The sequence below is a fragment of the Hylobates moloch genome, unplaced genomic scaffold (assembly GCF_009828535.3).
Source record: "Hylobates moloch isolate HMO894 unplaced genomic scaffold, HMol_V3 SCAFFOLD_15, whole genome shotgun sequence".
Lineage (NCBI taxonomy): Eukaryota > Metazoa > Chordata > Mammalia > Primates > Hylobatidae > Hylobates > Hylobates moloch.
In genome coordinates, this window is record NW_026652290.1 from 69,979,379 (window position 1) to 69,998,736 (window position 19,358).

Sequence of the window (19,358 nt, forward strand, 5' to 3'; positions counted from 1 at the left end):
AATCATAGTTTTTCCTATTGAGTTGTAAAATTCATTATATATTTTGTATATTAACCGTTTATCAGAAACATGGTTTGCAACTATTTTTCCCATTCCACAGGCTGCCTTTTCATTTTGTTGATTGTTTCATTTGCTGTGCAAAGCTTTTTAGTTTGATGTAGTCTCACTTGCTTTCGCTTTTGCTTGTGCTTTGGCTGTTATATCCAAGAAATCACTGCCAAGACCAATGTCAAGGAGCTCTTTATATTTTCTTCTAGGAGTTGTATGATTTCAGGTCTTACATTTAAGTCTTTAATCCATTTTAATTTTTTTAAATGGTGTGAGATAAAGTCCAATTTCATTCTTTTGAATGTAGATATCCAGTTTCCCTGCCACCATCATTGAAAAGACTGTCTTCTCCTTATTGTATATTTTTGGTATCCTTGTCAAAGACTGAATATATAACATACATGGATATATTTCTGGCACCTTTATTCTGTTTCATTGGTCTATGTGTCTGGTTTTATGTCAATACCATACTGTTTTGATTACTATAGCTTTGTAATATAGTTTGAAAGCTATATTTCAAAGTGTGACACTTCTGGTTTTATTCTTTCTTGGGATTGCTTTGGCTATTCAGGTTTTTCATGGTTACATACAAATTTTAACATTGTTTTTCCAATTTTTGTGAAAAAAATGCCTTTGGAATTTTGATAAGGATTACACTGAATCTGTAGATTATTTTTTGGGTAGTGTGAACATTTTAATGATATTGGTTCTTCCACTCCATGAACACAGGATCTCTATTTCTGTCTTCTTTATTTCATGAGTGTCTTACAGATTTCAGTATACAGTTCTTTCGCCTCCTTGGCTAAACTTACTCCTAAACATTTTATTCATCTTGATGATACAGTTTTTGTAGATAGTCTAAGTATATAAAAATGTAATTGAATTGTGTATGTTAGCATTGTATCCTACAACTTTACTGACTTTATTAATTCTAACAGTTTTTTGGGGGGAGTTTTAGGGTTTTCTATATATAAGATCATGTTGTACATAGAGATAATTTTACGTCTTTCTTTCTGATCTGGATGCCTTTTCTCTCTTTTTCTTGCTTAATTGCTCTGGCTAGGACTTCCTTGTCTTGTTCCTGATCTTAAAGGAAAAGCTTTCGGCTTTTCATCATTGAGTATGTTAGTTGTGGGTTTTTCATTTATGGCCTTTATTGAAGTTTCTTCCTTCTATATCTAATCGGAGTGTTTTTAGTCATGAGAGGATGTTGAATTTTGTCCATCCTTTTCCCACATCCACTGAGATAATCAAATGATTTTTATCCTTTATTCTGTTTATGTGGTATATCGCATTTACTGACTTGCTTATGTTGAACCCTCCTTGCATCCCAGGAACACATTCCACTTGATCATGGTATATGATCTTTTTAACGTGCTGTTGAATTTGGCTTGTAGTATTTTGTTTCAGATTTTCGCACCTATATTCATCAGGCATATTGGCCTGTAGTTTTCTTGTAGTGTCCTTATCTCGTTTTGGTATCAAGGTTCTGCTGGCCTTATAAGATGAGTTTAGACGTGTTTCCTCCTCTTCAATTTTTTTTTTTTTTTTTTTTGAAAGAGTTTAAAAAGGATTGGCAATATTTTTTCTTTAAATACTTGGGAGAAATCACACATGAAGCCACATGGTCTTGGCCTTTTCTGGGAGGTTCTTGATTACAGATTCAATCTCTTGTGCATTATTGATCTGTTCAGATTTTCTATTTCTTTGCAATTCAGTCTTGGTAGGTTGTATATTTCCAGAAATGTATCATTTCTTCCAGGTTATCCAATTTGTTGGCATGTAATTGCTCAAAGTAGTCTCTTACGATCCTTTGTATTTCTATAGTATCAGTTATAATGTCTCCTCTTTCATTTATAATTTTGAGTCCTTTTTTTGGCTAGTCTAGCTAAAGGTTGGTCAATTTTAACTTTTCAAAAACACCAACTCTTAATTTCATTGGTCTTTTCTATTCTCTTTATAGTCTCTATTTTATTTATTTCTGTCCTAATCTTTATTGTTTCCTTCCTTCTGCTAACAGTAAGCTTAGTTTGGTCTTCTTTTCCTAGTTTTTCTGAAGTGTAAAGTTAGGTTATTTGAGATCTTTATTTTTCTTCCTTAATTCTACAGTTTACTTTAAATTACAGAATTTAGGTTGTGGGTTTCTATGAGTTCACTATATTATTCTCTCGTCTTATGCTTCAAAATCTTCACAAATAAAATCTTAGAAAAAAAGCGTACACAGAAGCTGAATGTGCAAAATATAAAACACAGTGTAACTTTGTTGAAACAGGAATGGGATTCCAGATCTTTTGCACTGGTTCCTTCCTTGCCACCTGAGATATACCTCCCTGGAACTCTGCTCTGAGGAACACAACTTGAAATGACTGTAATATATACATAAGCCACCTTGTCAGGTAGGCGAAGTACTAACAAGATGCAATACTACTGTGGGGGGTTTAGTTATCTAAATAGCTGCTCCAAAACCTCGGTCTACTAAAACCAGGATATCACTAACTTTTTGCCTTGTACTGCTAGCAATTTCATTTACACACAGAAATAGCAAGGAAAATGGCCACTTAGAACTAAATTCTGATCAAATAGGAAGGGCTGGTAAGTGACAGATCACTGGCAGAAGGTTGCCAGGAGGCTTTGGGATGGGCAATGAAGGTAACACTGGACATAATCAGATGCGTATCTTAGGGCTACTCACCATGATAATCTAATCAGTTATTAACAAAGGAAGGAGAAGAGAGGAAAAGCGTCCAAAGTAACCAAAGTGGTCACAGAGGTAACTGGTATGTTCAGGTTAAAATGTACAAATGACAGGAGGAACAAATAATTGAGGATGAATACAAAAGCCTTGCACAGACTTTTCAGTGTAGTTTCTGGAATGCTAAAGACAAAAAATAAGACTTTTGAAAAGGATGTGAAAGATATATTTAGGGATAGAAGCAAAATAGAGAAAAGTTAGGAACACTTCTTAATCTGATAGCTTCACATGAACTGAAAGTCAATTTCTCATCTCCTCTGTCAAAGAGAATGTTCTTCACACTGCAAAGGAGAAAACAGAACTCATTTACGTGAGTATAGGTGCCTTCAAACGTGACCACAGAAATGATACAGTAATAGCTAAAAAGTTTAGGAATCAGGAGAGGTGGCATCAAACACAAAGTGGTTCTTGTATCCCAGTGGGAAAACAAATAGGCTCCGGCAAATATTGATTCATGAAGTGATGTAATCCCTGGAAAACTCTAGGATGAAATATTACACAGGAGTTTGACGAGCATATGGAAAAAGAAGTAGTGATAAGCAGACAGTAATGGGTACACTGTGAACTAACCTCACTTATTTTATTGGTGGGTTTATTAGAAGGAGAGATTAAGGATGACAAACACCACAATCCACTTGTCTTTAGGCAAGACATTTGCCTAGAATTTAATGATGTCTTCTTGGACTAGGATAAATGACTGTACAGGGAGGTAAATTTAAATGTCTGTTACTGATTAAAGAATTGTTACAACGTGTAGATTAAAAAACAGAATGTCAGCTGGGTGCGGTGGCTCATGCTTATAATTCCAATACTTTGGGAGGCCCAGGTGGGAGGACTGTTTGAGTCCAGGAGTTTGGGACCAGCCTGGGCAAGATAGTGAGACCCCATCTCTACAAAAAGTAAAAAAAAATTAGCTGGGCATGGTGGTATGCACATAATCCCAGCTACTGGGGAGGCTGACGTGGATTGATCGCTTGAGTCTAGAAGGTAAGAGGCTGCAGTGAGCGGTGATCGTGCCACTGCACTCCAGCCTGGGAAACACAGCAAAACCCTGTCATTCATTCATTCATTAGTTAAAATAAATAAATAAATGGAATGTAAAACTGAATTGAGGGGGAGGTTCCTGGAGTTGACGTTTGAGTGTTCCAGTCTGTCTTTTTTTCTAAGATTTAGAACTTGGTACTGTGAAAGCAGAGGATGACATGATGCTGCAAGGGAGAGAAAACGCTTTGACAAGGTATTCAAAGATACAGATAGGATGGAACACTGAGAAGAAATAAATAGAACTTTTTGGGTACAAATGTAAAATTCTGTACTCAGATCTTAGAAAATCAATTGTGTAAGTACAGGCTTGGGGATAATCTGAACATTTTTGAGATTGACGTCTATGATTCAGTTTTTTAGTGTGGCAGCCAAAAGGGCCAATGCCATTTTAGTTTGATTTAACACAAATGTAAAAATCGAAACCAAGAAGGTAGCAATCCCACTGTGCTCTGACCTGATCAGATTACAACTGAAACACTGAATACAGTTCTAGACTAGACAGTTGAAGGAAGAATTGATAAACTGCACTGTGCTTAAAGGGAGGGGACAGCTGTAAGCCATCGAATATGTGAAATGGCTGAAGGAACTAGAAAGGTTAGGCTGGAAAAAAAATGAGACTTCAGGGAGTCAAATGTGATCTTACTACAGATGACGACTGTTAGAGGAATGGAATTGTTTAATGATGGTTCAGAAGGTAGAACTTTATTTAAAAAGAAGAGGCCAGGTGCAGTGGCTCACGCCCATAATCCCAGCACTTTGGGAGGCCAAGGCAGGTAGATCACAAAGTCAGGAGTTCAAGACCAGCCTGGTCAAGATGGTGAAACCCTCTCTCTACTAAAAATACAAAAATTAATCTGGCGTGGTAGCAGGCACCTGTAATCCAGCTACTCGGGAGGCTGAGGCAGGGAATTGCCTGAACCTGGGAGGCAGAGGTTGCAGTCAGCCGAGATGGCGCCACTGCACTCCAGCCTGGGCAACAGAGTGAGACTCCGTCTCAAAAAAAAAAAGCAAAGAAAAGAATTCAGCTCAACATAGAGAAAAACATTTTAACAATTGGAGGTATTTAAAAATCAGCTGGGGTGCTGTGTGGTACTAAGTTCCTCATCTGTGGAAGTATCCCAGTGGAAGTTAGAAAGGCACTGGTCTGTGAGGTTGTAAAGGTACCACTTACTTTGCAGTTTGTGAGATGTTGGATTTGGTGACCACTGAAGGCCTTTCAAGGTAGAATTCTATGCCATGAGAACTGCACTGAAATTAGTCACTCAAACACAATGTCAGGGAGGTTTTTATACAGCATAAATAATACTCCGATAATGTGAATTGCTTATGACTTCAAATTTTTAAAAATGCACTTAGATACAATAGACAGATTTAAGGTTACTGAGGAGACTGAGCAAGTAAAGATAATAAACATGCAATATTACCTTGACAGGATATGAAAAAAGCTTAACAAAACCAAAATCATCTCCAGTGGCTAAAAGGGAACAGTCTTTGGTAAGACTGGCAGCATTTACGTCAGTTATATCGCTATGTGCTGGCCAGATTCCCTCACAGGTGGGCCCCAGGACACAGGTCCATGTGTCCCACTCTATCTTCTCAATCTGAAAAAGAACAAAAGACAATTATATTTTTGCACAACCTAGTTTGTTTTATTTAAAAGAAACAGTTCGCACCTGAGTAATTCTATTACTTTGCCAACATTAGGCATTTGTGTTGAGTGCTGAGGTACACAGATTCTAGGTTGCATATTTAAAGTGGTTATTTGCATTGTCTTAAGAAACCAACACTGCAATCAAACACCCAAATGTTTTTCTCTAGATAAAATGAACATTTTGAAATTGTGGAAATTTGATAATAATAAGGCATTTTAGTTCTTAACTAGACATTTATCATTGTATAAGCCATAAGCCGGATCCAGATTCCCCAACCCCAGCACTGATGTCTTAGGCTAGAAAATTCTTTGTTGTTGGGACTGTCCCGTGCGTGTCAGGATGTTTAGAGCATCTCTAGTCTCCACCCACTGGATGCCAGTAGCATACCCTTGTCCCCAGGCATTGCCAAATGTTCTTGGGAAGCAAAATTGCTCTCAGTTGAGAATCACTGAGCTAGGCTGATCAATGGAGATGATCATTTAGCAAATTATTTTAAAAAGTTACACGACACAACTTTAAAAAACATGACTGCTTCCTTGGAGGAAAAAGTAATAAGATTCTGCAGCAAGCTTAATATCCTGTATGCTCTAGAGAGACTACTTTAAAAATCTGAAGAGCTATTCATATTCTATTGCCATGAATCTTTTATCCTTTAAAACTTTTGTCTGAAATTCTTGGCTAGAATATTTGTAATTTGCATAGGTTACATCCTGATAAGACTGAAGTTTTTCCTTCCATTTTCTTAAACCGGTAATAGACAATGACAGCAACATTATGGCTTTCCTGGAACATTTTATCTCATTTACTTTCATTCAACATCTGCTATTACACCTTAATATTCCAGTTTCTTTAGAGAAAGCACTGTTCAGAAGAAGTAAAAGAAATTAGAGAACTGTAGCTAAAATTAAGGCCCAGATCTCTCTTTTTGAATTTGAAACTGTTTTGCATGTTGCTAATGTACCTTGCCTAATTTCTGCTTGTTGTTATTGCTTAGAAGAGAAATTACAAGATAAAGATGCAGCCAGGAGTTTTAGTCACAACATGGTAAGGTGCTATACATTTGTTAGTCCCTCAAATTTCTCCTCATTTAATCTTGTGTGTTTCTTTTGGAGGTACACACAGGTGGAAACAAAAATCTGGTCTGGTCCTGTGACTTGGGGGCCTCAGGTAGGAACACAGACCAAGGTGACTCAAGGTGTTTCCCCCAGAAATCACCTCAGTTTTAGAAATGGAGTCCCTCAACCCCTTATGATGTCCTAATCTAACCTTCACAGGAAGAGAAGCAGGGAACCATCCCTTGCTGGTTCTGCAAGCATGCTTTTAGCCATTGACTCCTTTCCAAATTCTAGATTCCATCTCTAAGACTCTCCTAGTTCACTCACAATCCCTACAGTGATGCTGGCCTCGTTATCCCAGCAGGAAAGGAAAGGGAGCTGGTATTGCTACCCTGGCAGACACCCCAACACAACACTATTGGCCAGATCAGGGCACCGTGTTCTCCAGGGGAAGTGAATGTCGAACTTGCTGGAAGCTACAGAAACTGCACTTAAAAAGGAGCATTAAGAATGATACCTATAATCTGTCAATGCAGAAGAGTTAAATAAACTTGTTAAAAATGCTGGAACTAAGATGGAAGGAGAGTCCTCAAGGGATCCCTTCCTTAGCACCTTGCCTCAGGTAGATATGTTATCATTTTGGAAAGGAAGAAACTGAGGCCCACAGAGAGGTTACATCACTGCAGTCACAGCACGCTTAGGAAGCCAAAGGGGAAGGTTTGCTCCAGAGAGTTTGCCTCCCAATATGGTGCTGCTTTAACTGTACCATTTGTATCAGATGGATTTGAAATGGGCATTTTAACATTTGTCATATTTTAACAATTTGCTGGGTAAGCTTTTTATTAGTTTACCATGATTGTTTCTTAAAAAAAAAATTGCTTCTTTGAAAAAGATTTTCCAAAATCCCTCATGCTCAGTCGAAGGGCCTTATAATATTGGGACTAACATGAGGAGCTACCTCTTCAGTGCTCTCCGTAGTGGCACTACTAGGGAAGTTGGCCAAGAAAGCATCAGTTGGAGGGACTCTGCAACCAGCATCATCAGGAATCGGCCTCTGGAGTAACAAATGTGCACCATGGGGTAACAAATTAACTCTTCAGAGCAAGAGCCTGTCACTTTGGGAAGCATTATAACATGAATTTTCCTCTTGTGCATTTTCTTTTATATAATAATTGCTCATCTGTTCCAAGCCAGCCTCATCCTCCTCTACCATTTGGTTAAATTACATTTCATTTAGTATACTTATTTGGGGGCACTAAAATAGGAAGGGAAAGTACAGCTGAAGTGATCTGAAATGATACTTAAATCCACAGGAGAAATTGAGAGGCTTCATGGTTTAGGCCATGGAGTCACACATAGAATCCTCTGGGTTGAGATCACAGTGCTGTAGGTCTTTTGCCCTCACAGAGCCTTAGTTTCCTTATCTGTAAAACTAGATTGACAACTATCATGTAAAGCTGTTATGAGGATTAAATATAGGTGTATATATTCTGCAATTCATATGGAGCCAAAAAAGGAGGCTATGCCAAAGCATTTCTAGGCAAAAAGAACAAAGCCAGAGGTATCGTATTACTGGACTTCAAACTATACTACAAGGCTACAGTAACCAAAACAGACTTGTACTGGTATAAAAAGACATATAGGCCAATGGAATAGAGAACCCAGAAATAAAGCTGCACACCTATAGCCAGCTGATCTTCGACAAAGTCAACAAAAATAAGCAATGGGGAAAGGACTCTCTGTTAAATAAATGGTGCTGGGATAACTGGCTAGCCATATGCAGAAGAACGAAACTGGACCCCTACATTTCACCATACATAAAAATTAACTCAAGATGGATTACCGATTTAAATGTAAGACCTCCAACTATAAGAATCCTAGAAGAAAACCTGGGAAATACCATTCTGGACATCGGCCTTGGGAAAGAATTTATGACTAAGTCCTCAAAAGCAACTGTAACGAAAACAAAAATTGACAAGTGAGACTTGATGAGTTTAATTCCACATAGCAAAAGAAAATATCAACAGAGAAAACAGACAACCTACAGAATGGGAGAAAATATTTGCAAACTATGCATCTGAAAAGGGTCTAATATCCAGAATCTAAAAGGAACTTAAGTCAACAGGCAAAAAACAACCCCACTGAGTTGGAGACCAGCCTGAGCAACATGGCAAAACCCTGGCTCTACTAAAACTATTACACAAAAATTAGTTGGGCATGGTGGTGTGTATCTGCAGTCCCAGCTACTTGGGAGACTGAGGCAGGAGGATCACTTAAGCCCAGCAAGTCGAGGCTACAGTGAGCCATGATGGTGCTGCTACACTCCAGCCTGGGTAATACCGCAAGACCCCTAAAAAGGGGTCTTTAAAAAAAAAAGTGGGCAAAAGATATGAACAGACACTTCTTAAAAGAAGACATAAAAGCAGCCAACAAACATGAAAAAATATTTATCACCAATCATTGGAGAAATGCTAATCAAAACCACAAGATGCCATCTCACAGCCTTCAGAATAGCTATTACTAAAAGTAAAAATAATAACAGAATCTGGCAAGGCTGAAGAGTAAAGGGAATGCTTATTCACTGTTGGTGGGAATGTAAATTAGTTTAGCCTCTGTGGAAAACAGTTTGGAGATTTCTCAAAGAACTTAAAAGAACTACCATTCTACTCAGTAATACCATTAATGGTTACATAGCCAAAAGAAAATGAATTGTTCCACCAAAAAGACACATGTACTCATATATTCACTGCAGCACTATTCACAATAGCAAAGATACGGAATCAACCAAGATGCCCAACAGTGACCAACTGGATAAAGGAAACGTGGTATGTATACACCATAGACTACTATGCAGCCATAAAAAATAATGAAATCATGTTCTTTGCAGCAAAATGGATGTAGCTAGAAGACATTATATTAAGAGATTTAATGCAGGAACAGAATACCAAATACCACATGTTCTCACAAGTGGGAATAAAGCATTGAGTACACACAGACAGGAAAGTGGGAACAACAGATACTGGGGATTACCGGGGGGCAGAGAGAGGAGGCGGCAAAGGCTAAAACACTATCTACTGGGTACTGCGCTCACTGCCTGGGTGATGCAATAATTTGTACGCCAATCCTCAGTGTCATACAATAGACCCATGAAACAAACCTACACATGTACCCCCTGAATCTAAAATCAAAGCTGAAATTAAAATTAAAAATAAAGGTATATAAAGTATCTGGCAGTCAACAAATGACCAGTGAATGAATGACGTAATTAAAAATACCTCTTACTCAAGGCCATAAGTTTCTCCATATAAAAAAGTTAAAAAGAGGACTGATCAGAGACAAATAAATTGGAATTGGGGAGGGGAGTGAGATAAAAATTTCTCAGTGAACAATTTCCATTAATACAATGCCATGATCTATAACAATGTATATTTTTTAAGTACTACACATATACTTCCTTTACAAACAATGAAAATGCAAATGTACACATGTCCAAATGTCTTAGGGAGAACCTTACAATACTGGGACAGTTTAAGATACTGGCAAACTGAAGCGAGGGAGAGGCAGATGCCTGCCACTCAGTGGCATACCCTTACCTCCTTTTCCTCTAAGGAAGCAGTATTTCCTCATCCTCAACAACAGTTAGACCAGGGCTCATTATGTGTACACCCTGAAAGAGGTACAGGTCTACAAAAGCCATCTAGCTTTCAAGAGGTGTTAGTTTAGGGATTCAAAAATTTTATCTAGGCTTTGATTTCAGCAATTAAAAAATGATGTATGTAGCTAAGGACAGGAGGAAACACGGAAAAAAGAAAACAGTTTGATACAATACAATGGTCAGATTGCAGATTGTTTTTGTCTCAGAAAATAATTTCCAGGCTGAACACGGTGGCTCATGTCTGTAATCCCAGAACTTTGGGGGGCTGACGTGGGCGGATCACCTGAGGTTAGGAGTTCGAGACCAGCCTGGCCAACATGGGGAAACCCCATCTTTACTAAAAAAATAAAATAAAATAATTAGCTGGGTGTGGTGGCAGATGCCTATAATCCCAGCTACTCGGGAGGCTGAGGTGGGAGAATCACATTAACCTGGGAAGGGGAGGTTGCAGTGAGCCAAGATGGTGCCCCTGCACTCCAGCCTGGGCAAAAGAGCAAGACTCCACCTCAAAAAAAAAAAAAAAATTCTGCTGTTATAGATGATAATAGTGTTCATAATTACAAATAACCATTGAGAAAACACGTTTCAAAATGTATGTTCCTAAAAAGTTTTGCACAAAATGACATGTCAAATGGAAAAAGGAATATATAACATCCAAATTGCTAGCTTATTCATTGTCTTCAGGCAGAGAAAAATTAAGCAGAGCACCAATTGTACATTGCTACACCAGTGGTGTGATAAATCCATATATTCTGGGAACCTAGAAACCAGAATAAGCAATCAGATTTAAGACACGATCAAGCTTAAAGGTATAGTAAATATAATCCATATTAGTAGTTAACGTGATAGGTTTTATTAAAATGCACATATTAAATCTTCACAAAATATCTTTAAAAATCTTTCTGTACGATTGTTACCTCTGAAGGTCTTATTATATGCCGTTTGCCTCTTGGAGCTTCAAAAAAAAGCTGTTCTTTGGCACCTGAATTAACTTGCAATAATTTTCCTGTTATGACAGAATGAAGTAGAGAGACAATTAAACTCTGACTTTATCTCTTTATTATAAAATGAGAAGCATGGGTGCTATTTTGATTCATTTTAATCAAAGTCTCATAAATTGAGTAAATATATTTTGAATTATTCAGAAGGGCATGTACAGCCAATTACATGATGTGGTACAAACCCCAAAGCTGTGATTTTTAGAATATGGACTTCATAATATTTGACCTTGAACATCCTTCAAATAACAGAAGAATAAAGTTTGATATGTTTTACTCTGCCGCACTGAAAATATAGTTTTCCAAAGCCTGAGAAAAATCATTTTTCCCCCTCTTTTTCCCAGTTGCCTCTCATCAAACTGTGTTGGCAAGAATTATGTCATTGGAAGATTATGGCAATTAGAAATAAAACACTTATTGTGAGCATTCACATTTACTTAGGACTGAATTCTAAATTTGCCTTTAAAGTTTAGAAACAGAACACACAAACTATAAATGCTCATTCCTTCCCCACCCTCTGGTCTTACTTGAACATTTGAAAAGAAGTCCAGGACTTTCCCCAAGGAAAATGTTGGGCAAAAATAGTCTTTCAGTCTGATGTACAATTATAATCTTGGATTTGACATTGAAGAAGGTTAGATTTCCTAATTCTCCTCCTACAATGGCAACAACCTTGTAAGGCTTAAAAAGTAAATGACTCAAGGTATATATGTTCCAGGATTTTTGCCATTTTTAAAATATTATGGAAAGTTTCAAACAAGTATAGAAGAAGAGTATAAAGAACCCCTGTATGCGCACTGTCCAGCCTCAACAGCTATTAACACATGGCCAACCCTGTTTCATGAACCTCCACCCTAGATTATTTTGAAGCAAATTTCAGACATAATATTTCACCTATAAATAATTCAGTATACATATACACAATATTTCTCCTTTTGTTTTTTCCCATAACTATGTATATCTAGTAGTTTTGAAATATCTTAGAAAAATAATACCAAAATAATAACTTTTTGCTTTAGATCATGTTCTTTAGCATTTAAATAGGCACCACCTTGATCTGAAATCTAGCTTGACTAATCTTTTTTTTTTTTTTTTTTTTTTTTTTTGAGACGGAGTCTCGCTCTGTCACCCATGCTGGAGTGCAGTGGGCAGTGGTGTAATCTTGGCTCACTGCAACCTCTGCCTCTCAAGTTCAAGCGATTCTCTTGCCTCAGCCTTCCGAGTAGCTAGGATTACAGGCATCCACCACCATGCTTGGCTAATTGTTGTATTTTTAGTAGAGACAGGGATTCATCATGTTGGCCAGGGTGGTCTTGAACTCCTGACCTCAGGTGATCTGCCCACCTTGGCCTCCCAAAGTGCTGGGATTATAAGGCATGAGCCACCACGCTCAGCCTAGCTTGGCTAATCTTAAGAAGTTGTAGATCTACTTCTTTGTGACTAAAACTAAGGTTCTCTCATTTCTAAACTGACAACTTTAATCATTTCTAATTTGGTGAACTATAACACAGTGATTAGGGGATTTTTCCTTGACTTAGAGCAAATATATCTGAAAATGTGTACCCTGAACTGGGCACATCTTCTGACTTTATGGCTGAATATATGTAAGTGAGAAAAGAAAAAAGGGAGTTAGTTATCTTTGACTATTTAGAATTATAATAAAATGAGTAACCAATACTTTTCCGATGAACTAAACACATCTGTAAAGTAATTCTATTTTTAGGACACTCAAGAGTGATTGCAAATGACAAAGCACGTGGACAGTTATTCAGTGAAAACATTCTTTGAATATGGCTAATTTTAGATGATATTTGGCCATGAGATACTAAGGTAATTCAGAGGACTGTAATCCTCAGATAAATCCCAACAACTCACTTTACACCGTAGTTTCAAAGATCATACTTCACTTAAAACCAAAAAATGAGAAAAATCTCTCAGTGAGGTAATTTATGGTTGCAAAAATATTCGAGAATTTAAACACATAGACAAGTACCGGAAGTGCTGTGTAGCATTGTAGACAGCTTGTAGTGTCTGCATTTAGCGCATGCCCCTTCCCTGAGAACTGCCCCCGTGGTCATGTTTGTACTCTGGGGGCAGATGTTGATCCTGGAGGGGCCAGGCTCACACGGGGCTGGGTAATCAAAATTCTCTCTCTTGGTAAATTGGAATCTGAGAGGCTGAATCAGTTGGTGCCTACCGGGATGAGATGTGGACTTTGGGCCTGTGGGTGCCATTTTGGGCAGCCGAGACTGGGCCATGTGCAGATGAAGTAGAGAAAGGCTGCTTGTGCAGAGAGAGGGGTCAAAGGCAGAGATAAGACCCAGAAGAGAAGTGGATGCTGAAACTAGCTGCCTAAGAGTGGGAGAGGAGGGGAGAGGAACTGCTTGCTTGGTTCCTGTGCATTTTCTAGTTCATTGCTAAAGTCAGTTCCTTGGCAGGTGTTCTTTCCTGCTCTTGGATTCTATAAAATATCTCCGTATCTTTCCAATAAACTCATCTTTTATTATTATTTTAAAATTTAAGCTGGTTTCCAGCCTGGGCAAGATGGTGAAACCCCATGTCTACTAAAAATATAGAAAAAAATTTAGCCGGGCATGGTGGCAGGCGCCTGTGGTCTCAGCTGCTCAGGAAGCTGATGTGAGAGGGACTCTTAAGCCTGGGAGGCACAGATTGCAGTGATCTGAGATTGTGCCACAGCACTCCAACCTGGGTGACAGAGTGGGACTGTGTCTCAAAAAAAAAAAAAAAAAAAAAAAAAAAAAGTTTAAGCTGGTTTGAGTGGGTTACTGTTCTTTGCAATCAAGGATGTGAAGAAGAAAAAACCAAACCAAAAAGCTATTCTTCTATTAGGAAGGAATAATCAAGGATATTTTTTTAAAACCTAAATTTTCTTTATTGCTGCTAATAAACGTTTTTGAAGCATGAGGAAATATTTAGGTCACCACTCCTTTTTCTCTCTGCCTGCTGTGATATCTGTCTGTCTGTCTGTCTGTCTGTCTATCTATCTATGTATCTATCTATCTATCTATCTATCTATCTATCTATCTATCTATCTATCTATCTATCTCACCACTGACATATTCCGAGGATGAGGAGCAGAAGCAACAACAAAAACTCTGTTTGCATTTATAACTGCTCCTGAATAACAGTAATCCTGTTCTTTCAGAATCACATTTTTATTTACTGGAAATATCTGCTCACACAGATTAAAAACTGAAAGACACCCATGTCCTTACATCACACATCTTGCGGGTACCATAGAGCTTTGCAGCCCACAAAGTGATCCACATACATCATCCCAGCTGCTATATAATTTACCGGTTACTAAATGTACCAAATATCAGGCCATCTGCAATAAAAATGGAAATGAAATGTCCTCTTATGGCTCAAATTGTCATTTTTATTTATTATTTTTTTTGAGACAGAGTCTCGCTCTGTTACCCAGGCTGCAGTGCAGTGGTGCGATCTCAGCTCCCTGCAACCTCTGCCTCCCGGTTCAAGTGGTTCTCCCGGCCTCAGCCTCCCGAGTAGCTGGGGTTACGGGCGCCCGCCACCACACCTGGCTGATTTTTGTATTTTTAGTAGAGATGGGGTTTCACCATGTTGGCTAGGCTGGCCTCAAGCTCCTGACCTCAGGTCACCCACCTCAGCCTCCCAAAGGGCTGGGAATACAGGTGTGAGCCACGGTGCCCAGCCTTCAAATTGTTAATTTGTAAAGGATGTTATAGCCTGATATTTCTAGAAATGAACTTACAGCATTTAGAAAATATCCTTTCTATGTATTCTCTCCCTCCATACATTTTTTTCTTTCTCAAGTATTCCATGCTGGAGCTTTCATTCAGGGGTAGCTGATGTTCCTGCAAAAGCCCAATGCACTTTTTGGTTTTCCAAAGACCTGTAGTTGCCATGGGCACAAGAGGCTGCTGAGGCTGGCGGCTGTGCCATCCCCCATCCCGAGATGCCAGCTGCCTCTGGCAAATGCTTTCACTATTTTCGACAGGATCAAAGGCATGAAACAGATCCCTGCTTCTAAATTCTGCTCTCAACCTTTCCAGACCCTGGAGGCCCCTGCTGTGAGAGCTAGGCTGGTCTTGAGGCAGCATGGCACATTCTCCAGATCAGGATGTTGGGAATGCAGGAATATCAGGATGACACATGTCTCATGGCTAGTGGAGTTAGATCAACGAAGATTCATGGGCATTCTTGCTCTTATTCTCCAGATGGTGTAATTCCTCCCTAAAAATCAGAAGTGTCTCTACTACTCTCAATCCACAGAAAGCACTTGGTCTGACCCCCTCACCTGCCTGCAGGGACCCTTACAATGAGAGGCACGGTGGCTTTTCAAAGACCTTTGACTCCACTCCTCTCCTGCTCATTCCCAGGACCCTCCCTCAGCATCCTGAACTCTAGGAGGCTGGCCTTGGGCAAGATTATGGAAATGGGGAGGTTTGCTTCTCTTTCCACCAAGCGATGGCTCCATATTGAGGGACTTTACACAGACCTTCCCCGAGGCCCCTCCACAGCAGCATCCCCCTCCCTGATCCTGGCCGAGATCTTGTGCTTTCTATCTGGGACTTACTTCTCTTTATATCCCTAGCATCTGACACAGGGCCTATACATTTGCAGAATTAAGAACAAACTCCCTAAAAGCAAATGAAACCCACAATGAGATACACTTCATATCCATTAGGACAGCTACTATCAAATAAACACATAAAATAAGCTTTGGCAAGGATGTGGAGAGATTTGAACCCTTGTGTACAACTGGTGGGAATATAAAATGGTAGAGCTGCTATGGAAAACAGTATAGTAATTCCTCAAAAAGTTAAAAATAGAACTACCATATGATTCAGTAATTACACCCTTGGGTATATACCTCAAATACTTGAAAGCATGGTTTTGAAGATATATTTGTACATCTCTGTTCATAGCAGCATCACTCACAGTGGCTGAAATGTGGCAGCCACAGAGGTGCCCCTCAACAAATAGATAAGCAAAATATGGTCTATACATAAAACGAAACATTCAGTCTTTAAAGTAAGGAAATTCTGACACACGCTACAACATGGAGGAATCTTGAGGACATTATGCTAAGTGGAATAACCCCATTATAGAAAGACAAATACTGTGTGATTCCACTTATATGAGGTACCTAGAGTGGTTACATGCATAGAGACAGAAAGTAAAATGGTAGATGCCAGGGGTTGGGGAAGTGAAAAGTTATCATTTAATGGGAATGCCATCAGTTTTGCAAGATGAAAAGAGTTCTGAGACAGAGGCAGTGATGGTTGCACAACAGTGTCAGTGTTTTTAACGACCTTGAACTGTACTCCTAAAAAATGATTAAAATGGTAAATTTTTGTTATGTGTATTTCACAATTCAAAATAATTAAGAAATCTTCCCAGTCAAAATTTACTCTTTATATACCCTCTTTTCTCTGGACTCTTCACTCCGTAATAGAAACAATAACAGGTTTTAATCCCTAATAGTCATTGAGTGGTGGGATTTCACATATTGTATCAGGTATTGTGTGTGTGTGTGTATGTGTGTGTGTGTGTGTGTGTGTGTGTGTGTGTGTGTGTTGGATTCTAAAGTTAATCAGACCCTATTCTACCTGGCAAGAGAATAGCAAGATAATAAATAGGCAGAAATCACTGCTTTAAAAAAAAGAAAAAGCAGAGAATATCAAAGAAGGGTCTGAGAAGCAGCTGCTTTCATCGGCCTCACCAGTTCCTAGATAACTCATAGTGCCCTGCCTGGTCATAAATGCCGGTCAAAGCCCTCGGCACTGTGTTTGGCCGGATCTGCCCTGACGTGAAAGCAAAACGGACTTATCTGATCTCCCTTTGCCCTTGTTGGGACTTGTACCTTGCATAAATGCAATGCATTGCATGCTTTCTTCTCTATCTACTGCACCGTATAAAACCCCTGAATGTTGTAAAGCTGAAATAAAGTCCAAATTCCATTGTGGCAAGTATAGTTACAACTAAATACCTGCCAGGCAGAAGGGTTTCCAAGTCCTGGTCTATGGCCACTACTCCAAGAAATACTCTGAAATAACCTTTTTGGCAGAGACCTTCATCATCATTCTTCTGATTAATTTGATTGTTCCAACTCCAGGCTCACTTCTTCTCCCCAAGATGGGAGGGAATGCCCCACTCTAGATCCCTCAGAGTTACCTAGTACCTACAAGTACACAGTTCAGCGTGAAACTTCTACTCCATCCCAGCCTGTGTCACACCCTCAGCCACTCAGCACTTCTATTTCTTCATCGCCCCCTGGTTCTTCCCACCTTCGCTCTTCATACGCCATATTCCTTTTGCCTGGAATGGCTCTTCTTTGATTGCGCTATCTGGTGGATTTCTCCTTATCTCTCAAGATCAACCTCAAAGGTCACTCCCTTCTACAGAGGCTCCGTGGATTACCTCCAAGGAGCTTTCCCTCAGAGCACACATTGGGCTTGGTGCTTCTCTACCACAGTGGACTACAATGTCTCTGAAGGTGGGAATGCTGTCCATTCCCAAGTACCTGCTCCAGACTCTCAACATCAGCCGAGTCTCGAGGATAGGATTTACAAGTGACTCACCCTATAGTGCAACGTCCTACCCTGGGTACTGAGTGCTGCCGTGGGCCATTCTGAGTCCTTGCTCACCACTTCCCTTGTGACTCACCACTGCTTACTCACACAGTACCCATTTTATGCTCTTGTATTATTTATGGATGAGTATCTCCCTCACTCAATTATAAACTCCACAGGGAGCAGAAACCACGTCTTACTCACTTCCAGAGCCTCCACATTTGCTAGCTTAAGACTTTGCAACACCATAAAAGCTAGATTTATTAAATAGACAAATCCTCATGGCATTTGTGGGCATGACTTGGAGGAGGTAGGAGTAGGTTGGGAGTTTTATAGAGCAGAGAAGTTTTAGGCAGGCTGAATGTAGATTTCTACCTCTGCTGGAGGAGGAAATCTGCTTGAGCCTTTTTGGGCAGTTCTCCAAGAGGTGGAGCTTTGGGTGGAAAAGGGAAACCAGCCAGGAGGAGGAGGAGGAGACCCAAGACAAGGAGAAAGCACTCCCAACTAAAGGTGAGGTGGTGGCTTGCCATAATAACAAAAGGCATCATGTATCTTTAACCATCTCAAAACTCAATGGCTTGAATCAATAGTGACAATAATAATCTTAAGCATAAAAAGATGGAAAAAGTATTCAAAATGCTAGCAGCAGCTGCCTCTGGGTTGTAAAATTACAGTCGTTTATATTGTTGTGGGGTTCCCCTTTCCCATTTCGAATACTCAACTGCCATTCTCTCTAAAACAATGCATAAATGGACATTTTTTAAACACAGAAATTCTATTTTAAAAGCCACAACATACTTTACCTCTAGAGTCCCAGTCAATGTGTGTAATATAACTAGAAGCACCTTTACAGATGCCAACCCTTTTGCTTGTAAGTACGTTGTAAATATCCACAAAGTTATCATGGGATGCCACGGCAAGGTATTTTCCCGTATCTATAAAGAAAAATGTGGGGTTAACACCAAAGCATTTTATATAGGAATTTACTTCCAGGAACTTAGTATTTTAAAAGTGGGAAAATGGTCAAAGAAACATTTGAAATAGTTCATTCTTGTAATTTTTTGTCCCAAGACTGTGCTATTTTAAAAAGTATCTGCTGTCATCTTCACCTTTTGAAAACTTAATATCAGAGATCATTTCTTTTCTGTGATGGAAAGAGACCATGTCTTCAACAGTGTCAGCATTTACCACCAGGAAACTCCCATCGTTCAAGCCAACCGCTAAGGCTTTCCCATCAGGGGAAAAGGCACAGCATCTTCCACCTACAGAAGAATCCACAAAAAACACTTATTATCCAAAACTTCACTGTCAAGCAAACCACATGAAGAGATGAAAAAATCTGATGATGTGCATTATGCATGGACACGTGACTGCCTTTAAATTGACACTACACTTGTGAGAACTAAAACTTCATAATTTAAGACACCTCTTGGCTGGGCGCAGTGGCTCATGCCTGTAATCCCAGCACTTTGGAAGGTCGAGGCAGGCGTATCTCTTGAGCCCAGGAGTTCAAGACCAACCTGGGCAACATTCCGTAGGAATGTTGAAAAAAATTAGTTGAAAAGGAATGTTGAAA

General features: G+C 39.3%; 1 protein-coding gene across 2 annotated transcripts in view; it reads right to left on the minus strand.

The window, feature by feature from the left end:
• The window catches only part of EML6 (EMAP like 6), a 272,017-nt gene that overhangs the window by 56,794 nt on the left and 195,865 nt on the right, over positions 1-19,358 (minus strand). For both annotated transcript variants that reach the window (XR_009210040.1, XM_032176630.2), the window contains exons 23-26: positions 18,892-19,044; positions 18,586-18,717; positions 11,124-11,212; positions 5,269-5,445 (exon numbers count right to left, since the gene is read on the minus strand). Coding sequence is in view for 1 of the 2 variants with exons in the window: in XM_032176630.2 (XP_032032521.1) it covers positions 5,269-5,445; positions 11,124-11,212; positions 18,586-18,717; positions 18,892-19,044 (551 nt within the window). In the remaining variant the exon portion in view is untranslated. The remainder of the gene's footprint in view (positions 1-5,268; positions 5,446-11,123; positions 11,213-18,585; positions 18,718-18,891; positions 19,045-19,358) is intronic.